Consider the following 13,517-nt stretch of genomic DNA (forward strand, 5'->3'; position numbering starts at 1 on the left):
GACAACTATTTATCTTCGAACAAGGTAGGAGCGCTTGAAAAACAACGTCATTTGAATTCTATATGTATGATATGCTCTATTGATCTATATTCGCCAAGAACCTTGGAATCTCCTAGGCCGTTCTAATTGATCTATCTTGCCAAATCGGCCCAGTGGTCTATAAAATAAATAACGTTCAAAAAACAAAACGCCGCTCAACATGCCCGACCGTTCATCAAAAAACCCACCGCCGCATAGCAATCAGATATGTATCTGGTGCTTACTCCGCCTTCTTGGAGGCCTTGGTTCGGAGCTTCATCAAGGCAAAGACCAACGCGTATCCGCTCAGAGCAAAGATACAGCAGATTCCGGCATCTCTCCAACCATAGTAGTAACCGTTGATGTTCAAGTTCTTCAGGTAATCACTTCCAGCCGAGTATTCACAGACCTGGCAGTCGGACGTTGCCTCCGGGTTCAGCAAGTTGATGGCGGATCCTGCACCGGCAATGTATTTCGCCAGGTAGTCTTGGCAGGTGCCGTTGGGCGGGTCGAAGTAAGCCAGCTCCGAGCTCAAGCAAGTGACCTTCGACTCCCAAATACCAAAGGCGAACATGCCGCCCACAACATACGTGAACGGGTTCAGATAATAGAACCAATACTTCCAAAAGACGTTGAGCTCCGTCTGGGGAACGAATGCTCCACAGAATAGCACGAGGCTGTTGACAATGAGAGGATTCACCAAAGCTGCGAACGTAGGGTTCGGTGCGTATGCCGCGATGAATTGGCCAATTCCAGTGTAGATGAACTCGTAGATCAACATGATGAAGAAGGTGGCTCCGACGTTCTTGGATGCGCGTGGTAGATCAGTCTGGTAGTACCAGCACACAAAGTATGACACAGCGCATAGGCAAAGATAGGGGAACTCGGACACAATAAGACCCACAACAAAGGCCTTCCAAGAATACATTCTTGACTTCTTCTCGCGCGCGTCATAAATATCTCGGCGGGAAATAAAGAGAGGCTGGAGCTGATTGATCACACCAGGAGCAACAAAGGTGAAATTGAAGATGGTAAACATTTTCAGTTGGAGCGCACCGACCGAGTTTCCAAGGCGCCAGAATGAGAAGCCGTTGAGTAGAGCAGAGACAATGTGCAACTCTAACTTATTATTCACATAGTTCGTATTTCTCAGCAGAGAGACGTTCATACGATGAGTAACAAGCTTAATCTGAGTCCAAAGCGAGGTGGCGAACTCATTGCCGTCATCTAGAGTCCCTGGTGGCTTTGCGGCGGCGCTGGAAACAATTGAATCAAGCTCAGTCATGGCAGCTGAGTTCTCGGCTGAGTCGAGCCAAACTTGATGCCAATCCTTGTCCTTAACCTCTTCAATACCACCAGTAACCACATCAATCATATGCTCCGCAGGGTTACTGGATATAGGGCAGGGTGCTCCGTATTGCGCAAAGTAATCCTTCACAGTGCATGCGTTTTCACCAATATCACCAAAGTACACCATTTTTCCGCCTTTCGCAAGAAGTAGCAATGTGTCAAATTGAGCGAAAAGCTGTGCTGAAGGCTGATGAATCGTGACCAAAATTGCTTGACCAGCGTCAGCTAAGCGGCGCAAGAATCTGACAGTGTTATAAGCAGATTGGCCATCGAGACCTGACGTAGGCTCATCCAGGAAGATGAGGATACTAGGCTTAGACACGAGCTCAACACCGATTGTGACGCGCTTTCGTTGTTCGACGCTAAGTCCCTCGCCAATAGTGCCAATCAATGTGTCTGCAAGATCATGGAGCTCCAATAAATCGATGATCGTATCGACATAGGCGAGTTTCTCTTCCTTAGGAACATGCTCAGGTTGACGTAAAAGGGCAGAGAATTCAAGCGCTTCTCTGACAGTGGCGTAACCTTCATGAACATCGAGTTGCTCACAATATCCCGCCATTCTCTGGAAGGACATGGGGAGTTCACGGCCGTCCACCAGGACAGTTCCTTGAATTCTGCCTTCGGTCTTTCTCTGCGCTAGAACGTCCAACAAGGTTGTCTTACCAGCACCAGACGATCCCATCAAAGCACCAAGCATGCCGGGCTTCACCCACCCATAGATGTTGTCTAGAAGGACACGGTCTCCTGAAGGGGTGTCCACGGTATAGACCAGGTTTTTCCACGTAAAGACTGAGGTGTTTCGCATAAGACTGGGTTGATTCTGGGAATCATCGGCAGGTATAGCATTAGTAACTTGGCGGTTTGTCTTCTCAGAAGACATGGTCTCCTCGTCCTTGGTGCGCTGGAAGTGCTTCATTTTCTCTCGTGGAATCAAAAGCGAGCTGCTGCCTGCTCCTCCAGCCTTCCACATACACGTTGAAACAACCGCAATGGCAGCAAAGAAGGCCCACCAGGCCCATACAACTCCGAAGTTGCGCCAGAGTTGGGAGTGCTTCCAGTGAAGGGCCGCAAGATAGTTGTCTCCGGTCACATAAGTGGCACCTCTTTCGGCTCCTGTAACTCCGGCGCATGACTGATACTTGGAGTCCTCATAGCCAGCGCCATGGGGAATAAGACTCTCTCCAACACATGGAATGATGGTGTCGTGGAATTCGTTCGTAAGTCCCGCTTGGAAGGCATATGCCAATGGATTCGCATAGTACAATTCGACAAACCAGTGCTTCATGTCAGGCTTCGGAATCATGTACCCAGTATACATGACCAAGCCCTTCATCATGACGCCGGACACCTTAGAAGCCACCTCCAAGTTACTGCAAGCAGCGCCAATCGATCGGAATAGTGCGTTCACACACTATGATTCTTAATCAGTCATAACTTAGATAAATGAAATCGGACCTCTTTGATGGTTCATAGAGGCACCGGAAGGCTCGGTTAAACTTACCAAAGTGATAGAAATAAGGATGATCCAGAAAGTAAAGAATGCAGAAGCAGTTGCTTTCAAGCCAACCATCCAGTATAGAATAACCGAAAAGATGGTACATTGGAACAGAACGACAGGCAGCTCTGCTGTCAGAATTGCAATAGCGTATGCTGCAGGATGATAGTAGCCGAAAGTCTTATGTTTGACCAAGACTGGTCGACCTTTGAACGAACCGGTGACTTCAGCCATCGCCATAGTCACCTGATAAACCTGGGAAAAGAAGACCGCACCTCCTTTGGTGAAGATACCGGCCGATGTGTCAGGTGAGTTGTAGAAGCAGGATCCGACAATGAGAGCCATAGCCAAGGAGACAATCTGTCGAATGACAAACGTGGACTTTTCTCCCCAGATGATTTGGTATTGGCGGATAATGCATGTCTTGAGTTGATCATGGAAGGCAGTGGTCAAGGGACTACCCTTAGGTAATGAAGTACTCTTCTCGAATGACACCGATTCTTGGAATGCGGTCGTACGTTCCTGAGCCAGCGGTGTGGATGGGTAATCATACTCAGTAATGGACTGTTGATAGGTATTGGACTTCTGGTAGATACCGAGGACCTCATCGGCGGTTGTGGGGAATGTGGATTCGTAACCAGGGAGAATCTTTCTCTCGGTCGGCACCGTGACACCGGTCAAATAGTCGGCCACGTTGGCACCGTCTGTGAATCCAAATCCTTGTTCTTCCATGAAGGACCTTGCCGAGGAAGCTGGGCCATAGTAGATTTGTTTTCCCTCGTCCAACACAAGCACTTTGTCGAAAAGATCAAAAATACCATTGCCTGCTTGGTAAAGCGTCACAATCGTAGTCAGACCAAGAATATCCGTCATCGCACGTAGCGCTTTTGCCCACTCGAGTGCAGTGGATGCATCTAGACCTCGAGTACTGTTATCCCAGCAAAATGTCGATCCCCTTGTCGCCATACACTCGATGATCGAAACGCGTTTTCGCTCTCCGCCGGAAACACCGCGCACAAATTCGTTACCGACCTTGGTGTCTTCTGTGTGGGAGATCTTCATTGATTCCATAAGGAACTTCTTGAATTCACCTGCCCAGTCTGCTGGAGTAGCTCCTTCAGGGCGATGAAAGGGGGTCTTCAAACGAGTGGCGAAGTCCATTGTCTGTCCAACGGTGAGCGTAGGGAAGAAGATCTCCTCCTCGCTATTCATCACGATTTGACCTTTGTATGGGATGGCCTCTTCAGGTGTCATTGTGCCGAATTTGACATCACCAGTGACAGAACGGTAGCCTGCCCTGCGATTTGAGAGGACGTTCAACAAGGTCGTACAACCAGATCCAGGTCGTCCAAGTACCAGCAGCATTTCTCCCGGCTTCACGCAGCCATGACTGTCCTGTAGAATTGATCGAATTGAAGGTTTTTGTCGGAAATCACGGGCCAGCTGGAAAAGATTGAATTGGGAGAAAAAGTTCTCGTTGACGGAGGCTTCCGCTGAAAGGACGTCGACAGTCAGGTTTTGCCAGGTAATGCCAAGTTCACGCTTGCTGTAACCTGCGGCCAGATCTCGTTCCTGCATGGACATCACTTCACCGGCAAGTCCCCAGTTGAGGGGCTGTTTGGGAGAGAACTCGGCGCCAGGGCGAACATCGGATAGGGTTTCATGGCTTTCAGCTTCGCGAATATAGGTTGCTTTCTCAGCTGAGTCGGATACCGGTGTATCCTCCATGGTTTTCTGAACCAGGTCGGTTCGAATGTAAGCGAATGGAAGATATAGTTGAAAGAATCAATAAATAAAAAGAATATAATGAGGAATGAGTGGAGAGAGTTGAGAATATACAAAAAAGAAAAAGGGAAAAGAGTGTTCTCGATCGAAGGCAAAAATGAATCTGTGTATGCAGACAGGCTCCTATATACTAGATACAATGCATTTCAATAGTTAAAAGAGTGATTTTCCTGTAGGCCATCCGCTGGAAGGACCTGGCGGAGTCGATAACTAGTGAAATTTGCATATGTGGAGATAGGAGGTTCATAAAATTGTGCCGCTCGGATACACGGCCTGTGAGCCATTGTGATTTGACGTGCGCTAGTGTACTCACTAGAATGCGGGGACGTAAAGGGTGCAAATCAAACGCATAATAAAGTATTGGATTGTAAATCAAAGGAATATTTTGAGGTTCAGGCAGATACTTTGGCGATCCGGATCTACCCGCCGCTTGGGAAATTTCCGATTCCCGATTATAGTATGCGCCAATTCCTTCGTTTCCCAGTAATTTTGGAACTCGTCTAGAAGACCAATAGAAGCTTTGTGCCATGCACCGGAATTCCGCACATCATGTCCGGGGACCAGGGCCGAGGCTCCGTGTGGAGTGTACTACTTAATGGACATTGGTCACTATCTATGAGCGTCGCCGAATACCCGATACCAGATAACGAGTGGAGTCTGCATAGCACTTGTTTATGAATCGATCGCCACCTTATGCGCCATTTTCTATGCACAAGGGTTCAATAAAAAGTCCAAAGAAAGAACAATATTAGAAATAGAAACATCAAAATTGGCTTATCGGCGAATTATTGGCTACTCTTTTTTCACCCGTGGCCCGTGGCCCGTGGAACCTGGAGCCGCTTGCTTTTCTCTGAGCAAAGTCCATCAACCGAGGTCGTATTCTGCTTGATGAATGGCCGCCACTAAACCAGCTTTAGGTTGCGCCACGGCCCTGGAGTAGGACTTGAGTCTAACAAAGTTACCTCGGCCATCTGGTATTCCTTGGTTGTTGTCCCTTTCAACCAGACTAATTCTATACTTCTCTCTGCCCTCTACCTATCTCCCGCAGAGCCATACAAAGTTACAGATATATACAAGATATGGCAGCACACATATCATCGCCATCTTCCGATGACTCAAAAGTGGAACAGTTTCGCAAGCGTGTGTGCAAAGCTTGCGATCGCTGCCGGTTGAGGAAGTCTAAGGTATGTCGCATGAAACACCAGAAAAGCCATTACATTTTGACGCTGACATTATAAGTGTGATGGTGCCAAACCATGCTTACGCTGCCGGTCGGATAATACTATTTGTGTCTTCGGGGAGCGAAAAAAAGACCACAAGAGGGCGTACCCACAAGGGTGAGCTGTTACTTCAAATACCTAGTAGAATTTTGATGTCACCTACTGCCTAGATATTAGACTAATCACCCCCCGCTCCTCCAGGTACGCCGAAAAGCTCGAAGAACAACAACAATGGCTTGTTCATGGTCTCCAGGAACTGTATCGTCGCATCACAGAAGATGAAGCATGGGCTGGGGATCGTTTAAGCGCCGAACTTAACGATCGCCCGTCCGTTCACAACATTCTCAATCGCCTTGGCGCCCTTGACCACCGTGTTGGTCAGCGTTTTGAACAGAATACCGAATTAATACAACAGAGCCTCTGGCGTGAAAATAAAACAAATTGTGAGAAATGCAATGACAGCTTTGAGGGAGTGCAGTCTCACGTTGTCAATCTGCAGATCCCCCTTGACGCGTCGCTCGAAAAAGGGGGTTCCTCTCGCCCCTTCAAGCAAGCCCCTCTGCTACCCACAACACAGCCCACTATTTCATCAATAAAGGACGACGTGAGCATTCACACCCCTCAGTCCCCCACCTCTCAATATGGTCCCGCGGTACGCAAAGCTAGCAACTGCGATAATTTTCTTTTTTTGGATGACATGGACATGATGGCTACCCCCGACTACTCAAACTTCGTCTTCAACGAACTTTTCCCACCCTCCCCTTTCAATTCTGACATTCTGATGGACTTCAACCCGTCCAGCGAATACGAAGAACCTCGTTACTTCACCGGGTGCGATCCAACGGAGATGACATCGATCTACGGAAAGGAGGGCCCAGCTTAGCCCAATTCAAACAACTCTACTGTTATCATCTTGGACTCGTTTACAACATCCATGGATAAACCTGAGTGGCAAATTGTATACCACGGAGGGCTCGCTTTCGAAGAGCTAGGTAGGTTTAGTTATACATGAAGATCCGTTTAACCTGGGAAACGACTAGGGAAGATATTGCGAGGTCCGAATCCTCCAGAGCTCTCTCCAGTTACAGCTGGAGGGTGGCGATTGATCCTCGAGCACTGCAGATCTATTCATATTTTAAGTTAATCCAGCTAGCGGTAGAGTAGAGAATGGAGAATGTCTGTGGGTAAGGATGTTTCAGTTTTTCCATTATCAAGGAAGCCAAGGCAGCCATCATTGATTAATGCAAAATGATATTAATTGCGTGAAGCTATAGTAGCATCAAATAATAAATAATTCTCGGGTTTTCTTCATAACCAAAAGCAAGTTTCAGTTGACTTCCAACGTTCAATTACTTTTATCAATCATACTATAGAGCTCTAGGCCATATAGACCGAGATATTACCGTTTTTTAAATACTTGAACATCCTGCTGAATCCGTCACGCTGTAATTTGATCAGGCGTGGTTAGTGTAACAGAAAACAGTACCATAAGGTCCGGTCTATTCCGTTCCACGACTGTTAGATATCAGAGAAGAAATGCGAAATGGGACTTAGCGTACTTGAGTATCAGAAGCTGTGCAGCATATGCCGTGAGGCTGAGACGAGGCCGAATTGCAGGTGTCGGCGTCGGGTATTTCCTCTGTGAATTTGGAGTCAGTTTGGAACGACCATTCTAGTAGCGTAAGATCTTGTCCAACTTACGACACCCCACACCGTAGACGAAAAGATACAGGCCAGGCAGAATTTCTTTGTCCGGGACTTCTTCTATAGCACAGCAGAACTGTCTGCCATAAGGTGCACACCCGGGCGGGGATCTTTTCTGCAATACACCTGCAGATACCACAGTGGTCATACTGCTTGTAAGGGTGAGAATAGACACCAGAGCTTTGTACTGCATATTGGAAGGCAATTGTAAATCTTTTGAAGGTTAAGATTTCATAGTTTTGGGACGGGCTTGCGAGGGCCATGTAGATGGATGCGCAATATAAGTTATTTAAGAAACGAATTAAAGTTGAAGCATATAGGTCACTCGGTTCTAAACATTGGAACCGAACACTCTGTTCGACGCAAACGGGAATGGAATCGAAAAAAAAATGTTAGGTTCTGAGAAGCTAGATCAGGCCCCAATTCCACTCCTACCCCGGCTTTTCAAACTTGAAAATAAACCAGTCAGAGCTATGTAGTTCATGAATGAGAATTATAGTAGCTCACAGGTGTGTTAGCACTCGAGGACTCGCCAGAGCATATCTCAATTGCAGATATTCCTTCCATGCTCTGTCCACGGGCGTATACCGATAATAAGCTTTCATGCTCTCGTATCGCATTTTAACCTATTTGCGAACTGGACGGGAGGAACCGTGTGTCGGTTTTTAACGCACAATTCCGATTGGTCAAATGGCAGATTTGGATGATAGCTTATTGTCGATCTGGTAATGAACATCCGTGGCCATCACTTTTTCTTTACATCAGTGACGGCGGATAAGTGTTTCTCTTTCTTTGATACGCGTTTATCTCTTATTAGACTTCAGTGTACTGGCACGTGTGGCCGATCGGGTAGTAACAACGATTATGTGGCAAGTCAAAAAGTCGCCAACCAAAAATGAGGGTGAATGAATCAAAGAAAAAATACCCCTTCCATGGGAAATTGTCAACAAATTTTGGTATCACTATGATGGAAGGTGTGTGACCTCCAAGGCAGGCCGCAATCGACGGAACCAACGCCACCGCAGCCACTCCAAACCTCAGAATGACCAATCAGAGTCAGACTGACCAATCAGAGTCAGACTCGCAGGATCAAGAGAGGCAATGCAGGGGAAGTTATCCATAAGACCCGCAGCCTCCATCTCGATACACAAAACATTTCCACCAAGACATTTATTGAGTGTATCGCGAGTCCTGGAGGGAATCAGAGAAGGTGTATCTCAAGGCCAAATTTGGGTGTTTTCTCCCCAAATTTTCAACATATTCACGGATCTGCGACCCATGTATCTCATGATTAGTTTCAAGCTTCGTCAATGCCGTTAGTAACGACGTAGGCGGCTTATCCAGCACGCCTGTTCGTCTAAACTTTCCGCCCGCTTCCGCCTTCCCCATATCCCATTGAACTACTCCCGGGAACTCGGCAACCGGTGCGCTGATGACAACATCCCCGAGCCGAACTCTTGGAATCACATGACTATGTTTGTCAGTGCTTCCCTATTTAGTTCCAGTTTGCAGGCTGCGTCTTACTTCTTCCTTCCTCTTCTTCTTCGCTACACAATACAACATCTGTTGCTTGTTCCTCTCTTCCTTAGATTCTATAACCAACCTTTGGGGGAATACCGCCACCAATGCCGACCATTAGGCCGACTTTTATAGATGGAAATGTGCGTACCATTTGGGGCGCGGCCGCGGCAGCTGGATTGTTTCCGAGCTTCCCCTTTGGCAGACAGGTTATGACAATGTTATGTTTTCCAATTGATCCAAACGTGTATGTGTTGGAGTCATTAGGTGGCTTGGGTAGATCGGGGTGAATGTCATCGAGCATGGCAGTCGCCGCAGTCTGCTCTTTGGGCAACGCGCAAATCCATCCCACTGTGTAGTCGCTATCCCTCAGCTTGATCGAGCTGCTCCTGGCGTCCCCGACTCGAGACATGGTCGTTCAAGGTTCAAAGAAGTAAGCAACCTTTCAATAGGTTCTGGATGTCGACTCTGTAGGAAATCTTAAACCCACTAAAAAGGAACATTTAGAAGTCAGCAAAATATCGAGGGAAGGTTCAATTCATAGGCGTAATAGATTAGGAAAGCTTTTTCCTACTTGAAATGCCAGTAACTCAGATTATTGACGAAGAGAGAGGGTCTGGAGGAGCTGAAGTGGGCAGAGGAATATGCATTCGTCCAGATATCTCATCCAAGTTGATGATTCGACCCCCTCACGGGCCTCACCTCACACCTCACACCGTCGCGCCGCTCGCAGCCCGCAGCCCCGCGCCTGTCACGACGCTAGTCCCTAATAGGCCATGCAAGAAAGACGAGGTTAAGGGGGCATGAGGGAAAGTATTTCGATATTTTCGGCTCCCACCTTTATTGAATCATAATATATTTCCTGTCAAATTTACCCCCGCACAAACGATACATAGGGTGCGTATGAAAAACAGGACTTCCCGTCTACTAAGCCGTACTTAAGCTTAAGCCACACATGTGTATGTTAAATGCGGCTAATTCTCAATGAGACCTTGCTATCCCTGTCACTTCAGAATGACAAGGTGGACCCTGTTAGGGCGATTGTATAACTAGATACGGAGAGAAGTTGGATTTGCACTTGATGAAAGAGTAAAGCACATCCTAGTACAGTGTGGACGAAAGTCTTTCAATAGTACACCATATGAGCAAGTATACAAAAAAAACAAACAAGCCCATCGATCTGTCAAGCACAACTTCGTTCAGTTCTGTTACCTCTGCGCCCATCTCGTATGTGATCAGCACTTAAGGGGATTGGTTAAAACACTGTGCAAGCCATCTTGAGTATTTAGAAGATATAGGAAGCTAAATCTGGAGTATTTCAACAGAGGAAGTAAGCCGACCGCAAGAAAGATTACGCCGTTCGTTTTGCACTACCCCATGGATAAGCATCATCCATGATCTCACGCAGTTTCTTCATGAAGTTTTCCAGCCAGGTCGTTTCTGGATAGTAGGCGATAACTCTAATCGACATTAGCAAGGTAATATGGACCAGAGGTATCCACATACAATTCATCCCCGTCGCGATGAAGGCGATAAAACTCGTGAGGGAAATCGGGATGTCCTTTCAGAGTTGAGCCTGCAAACTTTTCTTTCTCAAAATCAATCACGACATGTATTTTCGGCTTGACTTGGGGAATCTCAGGGTTTGGAGGTTGTATATGAATGAAATGATGATTGTCGTCCAGGTCTTGGAGCGATTGGTTGGTTTTCTCGAGATATAACCGAACTGGCTCATAAGGATCAAGGTAATTCATATCAGTCTCTGCAAGTCGCAGAATGACTCTTTTTGCCTCGGGCATGATGAACAACCTGAATGAAGTTCAAGAGATTATGTGCGGAAGATGAGCTTTTATGTCCTGGACTTGCAAGGACAGGGCGGTAGCAATAATGCCATATTATCGTATACTATGAAGAAATATTTTGAGCGAATTGTTCCAAGGCTTTGCATTTGAATTCCTTTTCGCAAATCAGTGCTATACATAGTACCCATTCAATTTGGCGGTGATTATAATTTATCATATAGGCCCTTTACTTACGTATTATAGTACATACGACCATAGGGTGTGGAGAACAGGGCTTCCCGTCCGCTCAGCCGTACTTAAGCCACACGCCGGTCAGTTAGTAGTATGGTGGGTGACCACATGCGAATCCTGACTGTTGTATGTTTCTTTTTTTGCTTTTCTTTTCTTTATTGGAGAATTGAAATGATGAAGTTTGAAAGGTGGCCGTGCTTCTTGGAATATGGTAGATATGATCTTTGGAATGGTTTGAGACTTTGAGTTATACCAGTCGGAATCTTTGAATACGGATGCTCAGTGCCTACTGATAATTCGAGGGTAAAATTTGCCAAGTCCTGCTTGCCATGGAGCTCATAGGAGGTGAGGTTGATTGAGAGGAGATAGATACCCCATAACTATAAAATAGTCTCCCGCGCCCTACTCTGAAGTACTAGAGCTCTTGGTCAAAATGTCATCCTGACCACCAAACTCCTGGCAAATGTCTTGCTACAATGCAGGTGATGTACATGAGCGGCCATGAATATTGGGGGGGGGGTTGTGGAGTTTGTTCTGCGGAATAATTGATCTTATTCCGACCATAAAATCAAGCTTATCCTTTGCCCAAAGTGTGGTTCAAGGGTCAGATCGCTTGGGGGGAGACAGTCAAAAATGAGCGCTGAATGATGGCGACGGAGCGTTGATTGGAGCTTCCCACTATTAACTTTGCTTTGAATGAATATTTATAGCAGTAGGTAGGAGCAGATGAAGCGAACGGGGAGCTGGAACGCTGATGAACAAACACTGGAACCAACCTCGGGAGGGTACATCAACCTTCAATTTTGGAAGTGGCGTCAACGCAAAGGCCGTCCTTTCCAAGGGTTTCCAACAACAGAAAGTTGTCCTCACATGCAGGGATGGAAATGGTGAAATTCCAAGGTTGTTGTTGATTGCAATATAATCACCTCGTGATTCAGGATGGTGAGTAGAAGCCTAAGGCGTTGTTCAGGCTGGATGGAACCCTAGAGGGCGTAAGCGTCGAATTTGAGGCTCCCACTCTGTAAACAAGCGCTCGTTTTTTTTTTCTTCCTTTTCTTTCTTTCCGGCTTTCTCTTTTTGCTTTTCTGGGGATTTTGGGCTGCAGACTGGGGGCAAAAGAGGGGAAAGGCAAAGGACGGCTGAGTGATCCCACCAAGGCAACCGAATAGTTTTAAGGGATTGGTTGTAGATGGTTCCCTAGGCCGTAATCTTTGAAGAACAAAAAAAAACAAGATCCGTGATTTCGGCACCGGTTGAAGACGGTTGACTAGATCTTCAACACATGTCATCCTGTCGGCCCAAAAGATAATTCAACGGGATTGCCCTTTGAATCATGTGCCATGATGGCCAAAGAATCATGCAGGAAGTAACATGATTAATTCTATTTGCTAAATTCCGATTCGCACTTCACCAAATCGGCAGTTCAATCGAATGGCTCCACTTTGAGGGGGGTCTAGCTGGCGTATTGACGGTGGCGGAGGTGGCGGAAGACGCTCGTCCGCTGCTTGAGATATTCGGTCTTCCGAGAATCTTTGCAAGGTCTTTGGGGGCTTTGGGTTGGAGATACGGCTAAAATGCAAGTGAAGAGCACGGGACAGCGGCAAGTAGCCTATAGTAACAACAAAAGTGCCATAAAGTGGGTCAGCAAGCTTTGAACACGTTAAGAACTTACAACCTAAAGTGAAACCCCCCGTTCTCGCTTGGAGGCGCAGCCATTTTAGATGTTTTTCTTGACATTATCGATAATAATCTACTGGAAAAGAACAGAATTAAATGAACGGCGAACGCCGATGACGCATGTTTGCAGTTGAGGATCTCATTGAAAAGTACATAGAAGCAACGACTCTTTTTTAAGAGCCTGTTAGGTATAAAGGACCCCGATATCCCGACTAAGATATCATCCATTCAGTTTCTTTTTGTTTCTTTTCTTTTCTTTTTTTTTTGGCTTTTTTTTTCTGAACCAAGCTTTTTTGTATTTTCTTCAACATGCAGATGTCCAGAGCCTTTTCCAATTTTAGTGACGACCAGAATGTCTACCCTGAATATCGTACAAGTAGTTCCACCTTTCCCTTTCAGCAGACGCAGTTGCCCCCCACTGGCTTCCAGTGGGGCAGGAGATCAACACAACTTGGACCGAGACAATCAATACAAGAGGTGATGCCTGCTGGATTCCAATCGGAGATTAGTGACCCTAGCCGGATCCCGCCTCGTGTGGTAAATGGATCTGGCTCTGCCACGTCAGCCCAACCACCCTTCCAGCGCATCAACCAACGCACACACTATTCCTCATCAGCACATGAGGCTCCCTTTTTGAACCTCGATCCCTTCTCCGCGTCGTATCCAGTCCATCCATCCAATATGCCAAGGCAAGACACCAATCCACAATTTCGC

General features: G+C 46.7%; 6 protein-coding genes across 6 annotated transcripts; 1 reads left to right on the forward strand and 5 right to left on the reverse strand.

Moving 5' to 3' along the window:
• Positions 1-259: 259 nt before the first annotated feature.
• On the reverse strand, positions 260-4,594 carry N7466_009655 (CDR ABC transporter; the record flags this gene model as incomplete). Its single annotated transcript, XM_057169044.1, has 2 exons — positions 260-2,782; positions 2,873-4,594. 2 exons carry the CDS (start codon positions 4,592-4,594, stop codon positions 260-262), a joined length of 4,245 nt encoding a protein of 1,414 aa, XP_057017750.1.
• Positions 4,595-5,730: 1,136 nt separating this feature from the next.
• Positions 5,731-6,754, forward strand: N7466_009656 (uncharacterized protein; the record flags this gene model as incomplete). Its single annotated transcript, XM_057169045.1, has 3 exons — positions 5,731-5,835; positions 5,891-5,988; positions 6,049-6,754. The coding sequence occupies 3 exons, from the start codon at positions 5,731-5,733 to the stop codon at positions 6,752-6,754; spliced, it is 909 nt and encodes a 302-aa protein (XP_057017751.1).
• Positions 6,755-7,309: 555 nt separating this feature from the next.
• Positions 7,310-7,768, reverse strand: N7466_009657 (uncharacterized protein; the record flags this gene model as incomplete). The annotated part of the gene is made up of 2 exons (XM_057169046.1): positions 7,310-7,386; positions 7,573-7,768. 2 exons carry the CDS (start codon positions 7,766-7,768, stop codon positions 7,310-7,312), a joined length of 273 nt encoding a protein of 90 aa, XP_057017752.1.
• A 977-nt stretch (positions 7,769-8,745) lies between these two features.
• N7466_009658 (uncharacterized protein) lies at positions 8,746-9,505 on the reverse strand (the record flags this gene model as incomplete). Its single annotated transcript, XM_057169047.1, has 2 exons — positions 8,746-9,066; positions 9,179-9,505. The coding sequence occupies 2 exons, from the start codon at positions 9,503-9,505 to the stop codon at positions 8,746-8,748; spliced, it is 648 nt and encodes a 215-aa protein (XP_057017753.1).
• Positions 9,506-10,553: 1,048 nt separating this feature from the next.
• On the reverse strand, positions 10,554-10,892 carry N7466_009659 (uncharacterized protein; the record flags this gene model as incomplete). The annotated part of the gene is made up of 1 exon (XM_057169048.1): positions 10,554-10,892. The coding sequence occupies one exon, from the start codon at positions 10,890-10,892 to the stop codon at positions 10,554-10,556; it is 339 nt and encodes a 112-aa protein (XP_057017754.1).
• Positions 10,893-12,514: 1,622 nt separating this feature from the next.
• On the reverse strand, positions 12,515-12,842 carry N7466_009660 (uncharacterized protein; the record flags this gene model as incomplete). Its single annotated transcript, XM_057169049.1, has 2 exons — positions 12,515-12,695; positions 12,799-12,842. 2 exons carry the CDS (start codon positions 12,840-12,842, stop codon positions 12,515-12,517), a joined length of 225 nt encoding a protein of 74 aa, XP_057017755.1.
• Between the last annotated feature and the right edge of the window lie 675 nt (positions 12,843-13,517).

This window comes from Penicillium verhagenii, assembly GCF_028828195.1.
Source record: "Penicillium verhagenii strain IBT 33310 chromosome Unknown utg000009l_segment0_segment0, whole genome shotgun sequence".
Classification (NCBI taxonomy): Eukaryota; Fungi; Ascomycota; class Eurotiomycetes; order Eurotiales; family Aspergillaceae; genus Penicillium; species Penicillium verhagenii.